The 15634-nt window shown below is 52.2% G+C and overlaps 1 protein-coding gene across 28 annotated transcripts in view; it reads right to left on the reverse strand.

Moving 5' to 3' along the window:
- Cacna1g (calcium voltage-gated channel subunit alpha1 G) overlaps positions 1-15634 on the reverse strand; it is a 65306-nt gene that overhangs the window by 35873 nt on the left and 13799 nt on the right. For 25 of the 28 annotated variants that reach the window (XR_004945605.1, XR_004945604.1, XR_004945602.1 and 22 more), the window contains exons 8-9: positions 14010-14793; positions 11797-12173 (exon numbers count right to left, since the gene is read on the reverse strand). Coding sequence is in view for 24 of the 28 variants with exons in the window: in XM_036194956.1 (XP_036050849.1) it covers positions 11797-12173; positions 14010-14793 (1161 nt within the window). In the remaining 4 variants the exon portion in view is untranslated. The remainder of the gene's footprint in view (positions 1-11796; positions 12174-14009; positions 14794-15634) is intronic. The other 3 variants (XM_036194959.1, XM_036194939.1, XM_036194957.1) reach the window with 2 other exon arrangements.

Here is a 15634-nt window from a genome sequence, read left to right on the forward strand (position 1 = left end):
GGACCTTAGAACCTGCCTTGGTGCTAAAATATATGATTCAGATAGAGGCAAGGCAAGGGGAGATGATGCAGAGAAAGGTTGTTGGGATGGAGCACTTGTAATGAACTCCAAAGGGTGAGTGGGTCTCCCAGGAGGGCCCTGGGGAGGGGGAGGGACAATAGGCAAGAGGAGCTATCCTTCTAGCTGGAGGACAAGGGAGGTGCATGACTTGGCTGAGGGCGGGCATGCAGGGAGGGATGTGGTTAGCTCAGTGGACTCACTGCCCACCCTGCAGGTGAACAACAAAGCAAAAGCCCAAAGTGCAGAGTAGCTGCCCAGGAAGCTGAGTTAAAGCACCACAGCTGGGCAGTGGTGGAGCATGCATTTAATCCCAGCACTCAGGAGGCAGAGGCAGGTGGATTTCTGTGAGTTTGAGGCCAGCCTGGTCTACAAAGTGAGGTCTAGGATAGGACACCAGGGTTGTTACACAGAGAAGCCATGTCTCAAAAGAAGAAGAAGAAGAAGAAGAAGAAGAAGAAGAAGAAGAAGAAGAAGAAGAAGAAGAAGAAGAAGAAAGAGAGAGAGAGAGAGACAGCCAAATGAGGCCCTCATTCTATCAGACACCTCCTCCTGTTTACCCAGATGACTCGTCTGGCTGCTGAAGCATGGAGCCAGGTCCTGGGCACAACCAAATGTACCTTAATGGCCCCAATCTGTGTCACCAGGCTGGGAGGGAGGTTAGAGAGCTGGAAGGAAAGGGCCTCTCACTAATGGGCTGGGATGCTGGGGGTTAGGGGAGTCGGTCACAGTAGATACACTCTCGGCCCATGCATGGGGTTCCTCCTAAAGGCAGGCCTGGGTGTCTGAGAGTCATCTGAGCTGCTGTTGGGGGAACTCTTTCAGCCCTCCACTGCTCTGGCAGATCTTGATCGAGTATTTGATTCACCAGCTCAGAGTGGAGGCTCAAAAGGACTACAAGCAGATCTAGTTAATAGGGTCACACCAAGACAGGACCTTCAGCCCCTCCAGTGTCAGCACAGTGCAGAAAGCAGGGAAGAGGCCATTTAAGTGCAGATAAAGCCCAGGCCTCACACCTCTTCTGACCCTGCTCTGCACTCCAAAATCCAGTGACCAAGGAGCCATTGTCAGGGAGCCCGCCCCACTTACCCAGCCTTCCTCCCTGAGCCTTGAACACACAGGTACAGTGCCTCACAGGCTTCTGGCTCTCAGCAGGCTTCTTCACCTGCCACCCACCTAAAAACCTTCCTCTGCCTCTGCTACCGGGCAGCAGAAAAGCTAAGAGACAGTGGGAATGCCTAAGACAGAAGGCAGGAAGATCCAGGGCAATCTCACGGACCAGTGAGGATTCAGACCAAAGCCAGAGACAGTGAGGAGCTCGTGAATGCAGACACAAGGGGCTGAGCACATAACATGTCTTCTAGAGGTGCGTGCATGCGTGCGAGTATGTGTGTGTGTGTGTGTGTGTGTGTGTGTGTGTGTGTGTGTGTGTGTGTGAAGCACAAGCAGACACGAAAGCAGCATGAAACACAATCACGATGGGTGGATTTGGAGTCACAGAAAGTGCACAGATTGAGCATCTCCAGTCCCAAACCTATAACTTCCTGAGTACCGATGTGATGTCACAAGTGGAAATTCCGACCATGTGACATGGCACAGTTAAAACAAGTATACCAGCTGGGCAGGGTGGCACACACCTTCAATCCCAGCATACACCTTAGTACCCAGATGCAGAGACAGTCAGATCTCTGTGAATTCAAGGCCAACCTGGTCTATATAGTGAGTTCCAGACCAGCCAGGACTACATAATAAAGGCCTGGTTATAAAACCAAAAAAAAAAAAAAAAAAAAAAAAAAAAGAAAAAGAAAAAGAAAAAAGAATCTCAAAATACATAATTTTTAAACCAGGTAGTGTGTACAAGGAGTATATGAACCATCAATGAACTCAGACCTAGGCCCCATGCCTGAAATATCTTATTATGCACATAGAAATACTCTCAAATCTAAAATTCTCCTAGTCCCAAACATTTTTTTTCTGGGGGAGGGGTTTCAAGACAGGGTTTTTCAGTATAGCCTCGGCTGTCCTGGAACTTGCTGGCCTCAAACTCACAGAGATATGCTAGCCTCTGCTTCATAAGTGCTGGGATTAAAGGCAAGCTCTGCCACTACCACCTGGCCCAAATATTTTAAATGAATACAAGGTAATTCAATCTGTACTTCCAAAAAGCTACTAAGAATCAAAATGTATAAAACTCCTTTCAAGCTGAAAACATAGTAGCTTTCAAGAGTTTTTTTGAGACAAAAAACAAAACAAACAAACAAACAAACAAAAACCCGAGGGTGCAGGGGAGGGGGTTGTCTCCCTTTGTAGCTCAGTCCAGGTTGGCCTTGAACTGAAGCACCTCCAGCCAAAGTCTCCTGAGTAGTGGGCCACCATGCCCTGCCAGCACCATATCTTTGATATATACGGGTTTGCTCCAACAGTAGTTCCTAGCAGGACAGCTACTCTGTGTACACAGGTTTCATCCTTGGAGCCCTAGGCAATGGGCATCACTAGCCTAGGGACACATACTAACACAGTTTATCAGTATGTAGCAAAGGGCTCAGGGAGAAGGCAGGTGCAGGGGACCCCCGGAGGTCTCCATCAGAGAGGTGGGGCAGGAAAAGCTGAAGACCCCACCCCACTCTGCCAAGGAGCTTGGGAGAAGCTGGGGTGCCTGGTACAGGTAGACAGTGGACCAGGCACTCGGCCTTGTCACTCTCCTGCACACATAAGGGCCAGACCTCCTTTGTTCCCCAGAACCCAATAGTCCATCTCCTGGTGATCCATGGAAGAAGAAAAACAAAAACCAAACAAGCAAAAAAAACCCAAAACCTTTCTTCCCCCAGAAAACTGGGTCTGTCCAAGTTACTAAGTCGGAGGCTGGGAATGTTTTGCCAACACAGGACAGGACACAGACACAATCTTAGTAACACAGATGCCCTAGGGACTGCAGCCATAATTTTAACCGCTCAAAGGGGCAGAGGTGGAATCACGTTCTGCTAGAACTCAGCACTGTGCCAGTGGACTACGGATCTCCTAGAGTTCATTTCCTCTATACTCCCAACCTAACAAGGGAGGGAGAGACAGGAGATGGCCTGGAGAAACTGAGGCTTGGAGAGGGGGTGGGAACTTGATGGAGATTACGTGGGCTTCTTTGGAGAGGGCTTTGAGCACATGTCTCACAGTACCACTCCCATCACACTCTGAGAGAAAGCTCATTCAGTCCCTGTGGCAGGTTCCAGACTCCCCTCACCGACTTCCTGGCTTCAGATCCCCTTTCTCAGGTCTCTGGTGGCTGAGTATTCCCTGCCATTCCTAGATGTCAGGGCCCAGGGGATACATATGTAAGAGGTGGCTGGCAGCCTGAGCCTTTGCAGCTGAGGCCCGGACCTCTGCTCTGTGCTGATGCTGGCTAGAATCCTTCCTTGCCCATCTCCCAGCCTGCCCTTCCCTGATCATCACTGGTACCAAGTGTAACCTGGTCAGCTGCTTGCGACCATACCATCTCCCTTGACTATGCTTTAAAGTGCCTTCTGTGGACAGAACAGTTTGTTTGTTTGGTTTTTTGTTTGTTTGTTTGTTTTTGTTTTTTGAGCTGAGGATCGAACACAGGGCCTTGCGCTTGCTAGGCAAGCGCTCTACCACTGAGCTAAATCCCCAACCCCATTCTTGATATAAAGGTGGGACTGAACCCAAAGTCAGCAGGCCTGCCAACTCTGAACCTTCCTACCTGTGAGACCTTGGCAAAGTCCCTTTCTTTCTAGCAGCAGCTAGAAAGTCTAGCAGCTCAGACTTCTGGGAACCTCTTGGGTGATCAGAGAGTCACCACCTAGTGATGAGGCTTCTCTGCAGGGCAGGTGAGTTCAAGCCTGCGAAGGCTCGAAACTTAGGCCCGGGCTCAGGCTCAGGTGGCCCTGAGGGTGCAGACAGTGGAAGCAGCCCTCAAGTGTGCCAGGACAGACTCGGCGGGAGGAAAAGCTAGGAGCAACATGGAACTCAGAGCCAGTTGAAGTCAATGGGCTGGTACAAGTGGGGGCACTCAAGAAGAGTATCCGTGGGAATAGCCCCCGCTGGGTGCAGCGGTAGTATGAAGGCAGAGAAGGGAACATGTGTGTGGTTGGGTGGGGGGGGGGGTATGCCATACTCAAGACCCCAAATGTTGCAAGTGGGAAAGACGGTAAAGGATGAGGCTGCAGGGCCCACGAGGACAGTGGCTTCCAGCCACGACTCAAGCTGGACCAGCCTTGATGCTTCTACAGTGAGGGAGAGCCTGCAAGCCTGTGTACTAAGAAGAGTCATCTGGCTGCAGTGGTGGCAGCATGCAGATGGCTTGGAGGGGAGACAAAGACCAATTAGGAGATACTGCAGCTGTCCCGGTTGGAGGCCTGCGAGCCGGTTCTGACAGGCAGTGATGTGCCTTTCCCACAGAAAGGTGGAGAAGCCAGACCAGAGCTGAGAAGGGGCTGGGTCAAGCCACTCCTGGTCTGCAGTTCATGTCCAGTCCATCTCCTCAGCACCTAGCAGCTCCACTGCTCCTAAAAGATTCTGCTCACCAATCTGGACTCCTCAGCGAATCTCAACCCTGCTTTTGATGTTCCCAGCTCACTCTCCCAGGAGCTAGAGTCTAAGCAGGCTGCAGGGAAGCCTGAGTCAGGAGAAGGCAAGTATTCTGGAAGGTGTGAGAAGTCAGGGGACTATAGGGTGGTAAGGAATTCCCCAACAATCTCACAGGCCACATACAGATTCTGGCTTTGCCCCTCCCTTCTCGGGCTGCATATCACATCTCGGCACACTTCACCCCCAGCACCCTCATTGTATTTCCGCCTGTGCTCCAGCAGCCAGCAGCTGGCTTTATCGCCGCCACCATCTCTCCAGCACTAGAAGTTTCCCAACTGAATACATGCCAGGTAGGCAGAGCCCTGCCAGTGTTGGCTCAGCTTCAAGACAGCTAACCCAGGCCCCTGCCACTTAAAATTCTGGAGCCTTGAGCCGGGCATGGTGGCCTGTGCCCATAATCTCAGTACTCAGGAGGAAGAAGAATAGAGAATTCAAGGTCATTCTCAGCTACAGCTACATTTTGAGTTCTAAGCCAGCCCAGGCTATAAGAAAACCCATCTTTTCTTTAAAAAAAAAAAAAGAGAGAGAGCTTGCCTAACATATGTGGAGCCCGAGTTTGATCCCTAGCACTGTACCAACCAAGCATGGCGACACACACTTGCAACCCTAGACTCAGGAGGCTGAGGCAGGGGTAACTGCCACAAGTTTGACGCTAGCCTACGTAGTGAGACCCTCAAAAAGAAGTTAAAAAGGAAGGGAAGGGGGTCAACTTCTGGCCTGGAGCCCCTAGAAAGCTGTTGAAGGTCAGCCTCATGCTCCTGACTTCAGAGGGCCCCTGCTGTAAGGTCCCTGGTTCAGGTGAGTTCCCGTGTCTCTGCCCCTCAGCTGTATGCTGAACTGCTGAGTACAGTAATCAGTCGTGAACAAGGCTATGCTGACCAGACAGTCCGCACCTGCTGGGCGGCCGCAGGGTTGTGTCCTGCTGGACCCGCAGTTACCTGTTCCTGTGTGGCTCTTCATTTCTGTCCTTAACGTGGCCACTCTTTCAGTTCCTTCCCACACCCAGCCTGCACCTTCCTCTTCTCCCTCCTCTGTCTGCACTGGGACCCCCTACATCAGTCGACCCTGTCATTTCTCGTGTTACTTTCCTGCTTTGCCCCCAAATGGAAGCTCTCCGCACATGCACCTATAAACTGTGTCTCCCTCCCCTGCCACCTCAGTCCCCTCCACAAGGATCTTTCCAGTCCTGGTATAATTGCCTTAGCAACATTCAGGCAGGACTGGCCCCTCCTGCCCTACACCTGGCCTCTCTGGCCCCATGCAGCCACCTCCTGCCTCTCTAGGAAACCCTTCTCCAGCGGTCTCTTTTCCCCTCAGCCAGCAGTCTATAGAGTTCCTTCTAGGCCCACTCCCTCCCCTAGATGCCCCCCTCCACCATCACTCCCCACCCTCCAGCTGTCACTGGGGTGTAAAGGACACTAAACAAACGTCCTCCACGTCCCCGGCTTCTCCTCCAGACGGCCAGCGCCTGCCTGATATCCCTCTCAGCATGGCCCACAGCCATCTCAAACTCAACACGTCCAAAACAAAGCCTTCACCTCCACTTCGAACCTGCTCCTTCCCCCTCTTCCCACCCTACTGTGCCTGGGGATTCTGCTTTGGAACCTCAGAGCTATCTGGGAGTCATGCTTGCCCTTCATCCATCCCGACAGGCAGGTGCCAGGGCCAAAGGCCCTGCCAGTGGGCCGGCAGCCATGCCCACCCCTTTTCTCTTTGCCTGTCATCTGGGTGATAGAAACAGCTTCCTTGCCCCTCCCCCACCAGCCTGGCCTGCACCTACTGGCGGCCCAGGCTTCCTCAGAGCCCTTCCCACATTCCTGTCACTCCTGGCTTGATCACCTTTTGCCCCTATGCCAATCCAGTGCATTTCCGAGCTTGGCTGCTGGATGGTCCCTCATTTTGCCCCTTTATAATACTACCTTCCTCACCTGTTGTGGAGGTGTGGACACCTCTCCTTTGCCCCTTGGAGCCCAGCTCCTGGTCTCAGGTGTGAAAGGAAACAAGGACATAACACCACCTGGGGACCTCAGCTCTGTCCCCACCCTCGGACATCCTAGAATTCTCCCAGTGGGCTGTGCCCAAGATATGCACCCCATGTGAAACTGGGGAGGCCTAGAGCCGGGGGGGTGCCTAAAAGGACACAGCCTAAGAGCTCCGAAGAGCACCCTTTTTATCCCTTTCATCCCAGACCCCTTGAAACTATGAGGCCAGGACAGCCATTGAAGAAAAGTCTTGCTAGGTCCAAAGCCCCTGGTCCACAATCTGGAAACCAAGGGCGAGGCCCAGGTAGAAGGCATCCATAAAGCCTTGCTCTCAAATGCCACATTTGGAATATCTATGTGTCATGTCTGTGTCTGAAGAGAGAGTGTCCCCAGCTTTCAACAGAACCAGAAAAGGAGTCAGAGTCCCCTTCAACAGTCCAGGCATACCACATGTGGACCCCACCCCCATCTTCCCCTCACTTCCCTTACTGTGAACCAACCGCAATCACTTATAAGTAGAAACCTTCTCTGGACATATATCTGCAGTGACAGGATGGGTCCAGACACCAGTGACAAGCAGAACTGTCCCTATCTTGTCCTCTCTTGGCCTAAAAGGCCAACTCCCTCTGTTCTTCAGCTTCCCCAGGTCTATATGCCACCATCTTGCTTCTAAAACAAGTGGCTAGCACCTGCTTTTATTGGATTCCGAACCAAGAAGGGACAAACAGCCTGTGACTCCAAGACCCCAACTCACAGAGAGGCCCCAGATGGAACACAGGGGACAGGGCCACTTCTTGGACCCCGGATATCATCTTGAGCCTTTGCTCCCCACTGGAAGCCTGGGGTCATCCCTGCTGTTCCCTCTCCTAATTGCTATCTGGTGCTAAGTCTGAAGATTTGGCTACCTGTGGGCTCTCCCCAGCCCCCTCTTCTCTGTCTCCAGGAATGAAAATAGATCATGAACCACTACAGCAACCCTTCTCCTCCCCTTTCCTCCCTCACGGCTTCCAGGAAGCTTCTGATAAAACACAAACCTGGTCACATGGCCTGCTAAAAATCTTTGCTAAGAAGCTATCAAACGCAAGCCAGACTCCTTCCTGTGCCTCTCAAGATCTGGCCTGAGTTTCCCCCAACTTTATCTCTTGTCATTTGTTCATCCAGCCCGTGTCCAGTGCCCACTCATTCCAAATGCCCACATTAAAGTTTTAGTGTCTGGTACCTCTGGCTCTCCCCTTGCTGCATCCTTGGATGGCTGCACCCTGCCTGTCCTTCAGACTCAGCTCAGGGTCCATTCCTTTCCAACTCCACCTCCAGGAACTTGGCTAGGGTGGGAGCATTTACACCATGGAAACTGGCAAGTTAGGTTGGGATTGTTTGTTTCTGGGGTACTGGAGTTTGAAACTAGGGCCTAGGGTATGCTAGGCAAGCACTCTACTCCAGAGTTATATTTTCAGGCTTCCTTTACTTAAAAGATTTTGTTGAAGACTAGAGAGACAAGTCAGCTGTTAAGAGCACTTACTGTTCTCACAAAGACACAGGTTTGGCTCCCAAACACCCTCGCAGCAGCTCAGAATCATCTGTAACTCCAATTCCAAGGGATCTGACCCTTAGTCTGATCTCCACGAGCTCCTGCACATACATGATGCACAAATATCCACCCAACCACACACATATATGCATAAAACAAGGAAGTAAATACTTTAATTTTTTTTTATATGCAGAATCTCAGTAAATTGTGCAGGCTGACCTTGAACTTTCAATCTTCCTGCCTCGGCCTCTTGAGTAGCTGGGAAGGCCAACACCATCAGGCCTGGTTTATTTTGTTTTGTTGAGGGCTACTTGATAAATACTTATCAGCGCCACTGCATAAGCCCAATTCTGACAGGTAGAATATGTATGTGGAATGGATGGATGGGTGGGTGGATGGGTGGAGGGATGAATGGATGAGTGAGTGATGTATGAATGGATGCATGGGTGGGTGAGTATATGAACGGATGGAATAAAATGGGATGGATGGGATGGGTAGGTGGATGGATGGGTGGGTGAGTAGATGAATGGGTGGATGGATGGATGAATGGATGAGTGGGTGGATGTATGAATGGATGCATGGGTGGGTGAGTGGATGGATGGAATAAAATGGGATGGATGGGATGGGTAGGTGGATGGATGGGTGGGTGGATGGATAAATGGATAGAATAGAATGGGATGGATGGATGGGTAAGTGGATGTAGAGATGGATGGATGAATGGGTAGGTCGATGGATGGATAATTCTGGACTCCCTGTACTGGCCCTTGTTGGTAGGACACATGCCTTGACTCATCCTATAGTCACACCATATCATTTTTCTTACTCAGGTACTCCTCAGTGTCCTATGTCCTTGTCCCTGTCACTGATCTTTCTGGGCACACCAATACTGCTGACAAGTGGTTAAGGAGACGGGAACCAGAACAGTGTTGAAGTGAACATGGTCCCAGCCTTCGGAGTCTGGGGGGATATAACAAAATGATGGTTCCCCATCAAGAGGTAGGTAGAAGGGGCAGACACTGTGCCCAGCAGCAAAACAGAGTAACCAGCCAAGTAGAAGACAGCACCTGGAGAGGGGACAAGGGCTGGGGCTACGTTCACAGCAATCCCCTCTCCAGGGCTCCCCAAGCAGATCAATACCAGAATTGATGGATGCAATTGCTTCATTAAGAGCCCCATGGGGAAAGCAGGAGCCTGGGGCCCAAGAGCCAGCACAGCAGCATCTGGGAGCCTTCCTTCCAATCAGCTCCACCTCTCCTGCAGTCAGCTCCATCTGAATCCTGAGCTGCCGTGCCTGCCCCTCCCTGTCCTCCTTTGCACCTGGACCTCTGTCTCTGTTGTCTTCACTGTCCTTTCTGTCTCCTGTCTCTCTCTATCTCTGTCTCTTACCCCCCCCCCATGTCTCTGTCTTTCCTTCCACATCTCTGTCTCTGTCTTTTCTGTCCCTTTCCCCCTGGGTCTCCATCTTTCCCTCTGTTCATCTCTCCCGTTCCTGTCTCCCCTCTAAGCCCCTCTGTCTCTTAGCCCTGCATACTTTCTCACTCTCCTTCCCAGCACCCCCTTTAGCCCGCTCAGGAGCCCAGATGGTGGGACATTCACGCCACAGTGCCTGCAAGCACAGGACCATGGCAGCTTCTGGAGTTTTATGCCACCCTCCCTACCCTCTGAGCTTGCCAGGCAGCAACCAGTCATCTGCCCAGCCTGCCGAGGACTCCCACTCACTCTCATGGGGCCTTCAGCAACCAGGTACTAGGACAAACTTATTCCTACAGCAGATGCTGCCAGCTCAAAATGAAGGCTTCTGGTTACTGAGGGCTAGCGGGGAGCCAGGGTTGTCTCCTCTTTCCTCAGGAACGTGGGTAAGGAGAAGCTGGAAGCACCTCAACTAATGGCTTTTCTTTCCACTCCAAAAGGGGCATACTTCTTGACATCTAACTGAAAGCCCTCTTGCTGCAGCTTCCTCTGCCTTCAGCCTGTGTGACTCAGCTTCTTCCCAGTGCAATCAAAGCCTCCACCAACAGCATCTGTCCAGGCAGGGACTGCCGGGTGCAATCCCACCCCACCCCCAGGGGAGAGGGGAGGGCACCAAAAATGTGCTTGCTCCCTTGGGAGAGCGGGACCAGCACAACCCACACTGAGTGACACAGAGGAGGTGGCGATTCAGGCTAGGGAATGCAAGGTGGTAGAGGTTAGGGATTGCCATCTCTTGGGTCACAGAAGAAGAAAATGCTGTCCCCACTCTCCCCCAGCCACCTGGCAGAGTAGAGCACCTCTCTGCGGGAGGCTGGCAGAGCCAGCATGTGCATACATGCCCATGCCCCACGCAGCCCAGACACAACACGCCCACCCAGCGCCATGCATGACCACCCACTGGCACCGCAGCCGGTGTGTGGTTCCACCCATACACACACACCTCGCTGACACAGGAGAAGAACAGTGCATAGCATAGCTGCTCCATACTGGGTCCTTCAAACAAGAGAGAATGGAGCCAATGAGATGTGATAAACGGGGGTGTGCCTGGCCAGACAGGGCAGTTGAAGTAAGAGCCAAACACTCATGACATTTCCAGGGCAGAGGCTGGTGGGGTGAGGGTAAGGGCTTCGAAACCCTCTGAAAAGTGAACATTTTACTGGCTTTACACACCCTGGCTAGGCCCCTACTGGTTGAGATACTTCTCCTATATCATGCTGGACTGTCACAAGCTCTCCATGCTCATGGAGATCTGGAATGAGGGGTGCACATGCTCAGTTCCAATCCAGGAAAAGAGAGGTTCTGGTGGCCAGTTCCCTCTCTGCTGCCCCAGGCTGGCAAGGGCACCCAGATGAACAGTGTAAGAGAGAAAAGAATGGAAGGACCCACATGCATCACTACTGGCTAACCTCTTTAGACAGCCCAGGCCAGTGTGGGCCCCCCTCCTTAGCTACACATTCCGCCTGCACAGCTTGGAAGTAGCTTCCCCCTCTCAGCCCAGATCTATAGCTGGCAGCCGTTGACCCACAGAACAAGCTTCTTTTTTCCACACGACAGTCCTTCAAATATTTGAAGACAGCTCACTGTCCCTGCTGAACCTCTTCTCCTGACTAAATACCCTGTTTCTTGGAGCAGCTCCTCAAACTCACTGATTTCTAGCCGCCTGGCCATTCTGGGCACTCTAATCTACCCAGAGCCACCCTGATTCACAGCAAGGCTCTAACCTGAGGCCAAACCAAGACTGCCTTGCGACTGCACCCTGATGTTCTCTCAGGCACAGCCACTCAACACCGCCAATCCCTCACTTCTACCTGAGTGGCCCTCCTGCCTGTCAATCACCCTCTACTTACTGAGACAGCACATCTCCTGCTTGCCTTGCCTTCTCCAAAGACCCAAGTCTCTTCTGGTGGCTTATTGCCACATGCGATGCTCATTACTTATGCACATAAAGCCTCCCTCTTCTGAGAAACCTTCCCAGACAGAACATACCTGCACCTGCCTGGGCAACTTCCATTCAGAAAGCATATGGCAATCATTGTGCTTTACCCTCTGGAGACCCCACCCACCACTTCAGCTCTTCACCTCCCAGTCACTTCAACACAAAGCAGAATCAACCCTAGGGAAGAAGCAGTTATCTGGAGCCAGCCTGGGCTGCATTCTTACCTGCTCGTGGTACTCGATGCCCATGCTGAGTGTATTGACCAGGATAGCGATCATAATTCCCCGGCCAAAGTATTTGCTATCTACGATCTTCCGGAAGGTGTCACAGATGAGTCTCCAGAAAGCCAGCACAGAACTAGGCTCTGTATCTGGGCCCAGGCTCCGCTGCCGTCGGCTGTGGGGGTCCCGGAGGTCACTGTGCTGAGCATCCTGTGTGAACTCATACACAGCCTCACTGTCTGAATCGGGCATTTCATGGTCAGCAGACTCTGGCTCCCCTGCCCCCGTCCGGGCACAGTAGGGGCAATTGTCTGGCCCACAGGCTCCACTGTCTGCCTTGGAGCAAGGGCTGGAGATCTTGCAGGAGCTATGGCAGGCTCCTGGAACAAAAAAGTGGGTGTTAGAGGATCAAGACACTCACCAGGAGCTCCCCTGCCCTAGGAGGATGGAGAGACTGTGAGAGAGAGGCTGGGGTTCACAGTGATGGGTGTGCTAAGCACTTAGTGAATGGGGTGTTCCTGAATAACAAACTATTCCAATGTCAATAGCACCCTATTGATGGTCACTGCTGAGGATCCTAGGGCTGAGGTAAAGAGGTAGCCACCATGTCCTCTGTGATCCTGTACAGCTATGTCCTAAGAAGCTATGGCCTATGCCCTAGGAGCTTTCTGCCAGGAACCTAGACCATCTCCCCTCCCTAGAGAGTGTAGGCCTACACCCACACAGTGCTGAGTAGCATTTCCCAGGGGATCTTTGGGACCCACCCACACATGCACACTTCTTGCCACACATACCAGACACACATACATACACACTACATGCACATACTGTGTATATGTACAGTGAGCACATGCAATCTACATACCATAATACACACACACACACACACACACACACACACACACACACACCAAACACATATGTACCCAAACATATCCATGCCATCCAATGTTTATATACCAGATCCATGCACATCTGTGCATGTGCAGACAGACACCAGGAAGGAGCACCATACCCAAATGCATGTAAATCAGACACTTGTACCCTCATAAACAAATGCACACATAGAACCCACACTTCCTTCATGCCCACAAGCACATGTAGTATACCAGATGTGTTCTGAATACACACAGGGACATGTTCCAAGGCATCCCTGTCCATCTAAATCCTGTTTTGGTCACAGGGTATGAGAAATGAATGACACCTCAGAGACTACTCAGGTAAAGCAAGTGTGAGGAGGTCCTCAGCTCAAGGCCTGACCCCCAGTAGACACAAAATGCTATGTGCCCTCCTGAATGTCTCTGTATACCACAGGTCATCTGTTAGCTCCCGCAGTAGTGATAGCCTCCATCCCACCTATTACACAGTGGGAAATGGAGGCCTATGTGTGAGATGTGACTGGTCCACGACCCACAGCAGGGCAGCAAGAGAGTTAGTCTAAGAACCTTTCACTTTGCTTTCTGTATTGACACTTTCTGGTCTCCACACACACAATCCCAGGGGACATCTCACAGATCCCATTACTTTCTATCACCACATCCTCCCTGAAACATGGCTCACAGGCTGTGTTTGCCAGGGTAGCCAGCCTACAAGGGGCAAGCATCACACTCCCCCAGGTCACTGATGTGCCACCCACAGGCTGGCTGCTCCTGCTCCAGGTCTCTATTTACAGCAGTCACCTTGTGAGGCACCAGACTGCCACAGTCACACACCATTTCCCCCGCTGAGCCTTGGAACAAAGGACACAGAGTGGGCTGCAGAGTCAGCCGGTCTCGAGGTCACACTCACCAACACCCTAGCCACCTTGTTTCTTATGCACACAGCAAGGGTGCCCGCAAGCTTAATTACCAACCTGTCCAGAGGACTCAAGCAGATCTTGCCTGCAAAGCGTGGGACAGGCACGCACCGGGCAGTGGTAGTTAGATGGTATGGCCAAAGACATAGAGTGCAGCACATGGTAGGTGTGCATGTGTGACAGCTAGCATTACTCCCTACTTTGCAGTAATATGTACAATAATCATAGTCCCCATTTGAACAGATGAAACAATTAGGGCTCAAGAGAAACGATGGAACTGGTTGAAGGTGCCAGGGCTACAAGAAGCAGCAAGAGAAACTGGGAACTGGGCCCTGGATCCTCAGACTCCAGACCCCTACTCTTCTAGATTACCACCCCACCTCCACTGTGGGGTCCCAGCCATACCCACCCACGCTCTCACCCGTACTGTGTGTCTCCAGTAGCTTGTGCATGGAGCTGAAGGGCCCAGGTGGGATGTTGAGGCTGGTGAGGGTGGGGGGCCCAGGACTGGGGGCCACCTCCACTAGTGCCTTATCCTTCAGCATCTCTGGTGGAGGGCTGGTGTGCACAGTGGGGTACACCTTCCCACTACCCACAGTCCTGCCAGATGCCTCCGATGGGGACCTGGGAGGGGGTGCCTGGCAACGGACTGGCTCCAAATGGCAGTCGGCATGGTAGAAGCTGTGCACAGACTCCGCACCCCTCGGAGGGCCCCCAGAGGGAGTGGGTGTAGAGGGTGGTGGCAGCATGAGCCGGCGAGACCCATTGGCATCCCTGTCCTTGATCTCTGGGCTGGCCCGGGGAACTCTGAGCGTCCCATTACCCAGGTGGTAGTGGTGGTGATGATGGTGATGGTGGTGCACCAGGTGGTGGACAGATAGACGACGGTGTGAACGAGAGCAGCTGCCACTGGGCTGGGGCTCCTGCCCACCATGGGTCACTGGGCTGCTAAGCAACCCAGCCCGCACACCTGCAGCCCTAGAGACCTGGGCCAGCCTGCGGGCTGCTTTGCGGAGGATGTACACCAGGTACTTGAGCAGCTCCTCATAGCAGCTGCCTGGCTCGGAGAAGCTTGCCAGGGTGCTGGCGTTGGACAGGAATCGCACACGCTGCTCCCGCATCAGCTGACTCTCCCGCTGCTTGGTCTCTGAGAACTGTGTGGCAATCACCACCAGGCACAGGTTGATCATGAAGAAGGAGCCCACCTGCAGGGGTGGGGGCAGAAAGAGGAGACGTCCTGAAGAAAAGCGAATCTTGATGCCAGCTGCCCCGATCAATGAATTCACTGTGGGCCGGGCATGGGGTTTGCAATCGGCCAGGCATTCTCCTATTGTACTGTCATGATCATGTGGGGAGCAGACACTTTTGTGCTGGCCATATGAGCAGTGAAGAAGCTGGAGCTCAGACTGGTCAAGAAATTAGCCCACAAGCACTCAGCTAACACAGACCAAGTAAGACTGAAACCAAGCCCTGCGGAAGTTCAAGGTGTTGCTATTGCTGGTGATAGCATGCTTTGCTGGTATCTCCCAGTTCCCAGCCTTTAAACGTGTATGCATGGAGGTGCTAAGGCATCTCCCCAGTTTCTGGTTGGAGAAAATGCCATAGAAATGAATGTACTACTGGGGACAGAGAACCTTCTTCACCTTGGATTAAAACCTTTTGAGATTTACTGATAATTCTCCCACTTACTTCAATTCTAGCTGCATGATCTTGGGGGACACTCTTAACCACAGGACTTCAATATCCCCAGCTGAAAAGGCGGACCCTTATAGACTAACAAAACTGTCATTCTGACTTGCCCATCCTTTCCCAGTCCCCACCTCCATGCCTCAGTTTCCCCAGGACCCTGAGTAACCTACTGCTTAGACAACAAGCCTGAATGATGGAAATAAATATTTGTGGTGACAAAGCAGACTTTTTTTCTCCAGCTCATGTCCTAGTAATTATGATAATTAGCTTCACTAGTGTGATTCCAGAGAGCTGTTTGGGAAGAATTTTCAGGAGGTGTGTGGGAGGGTGGAAACTAGGCCCCTGATGTCCTGGTCT

This window comes from Onychomys torridus, chromosome 8 (genome assembly GCF_903995425.1).
Source record: "Onychomys torridus chromosome 8, mOncTor1.1, whole genome shotgun sequence".
Taxonomy (NCBI): domain Eukaryota; kingdom Metazoa; phylum Chordata; class Mammalia; order Rodentia; family Cricetidae; genus Onychomys; species Onychomys torridus.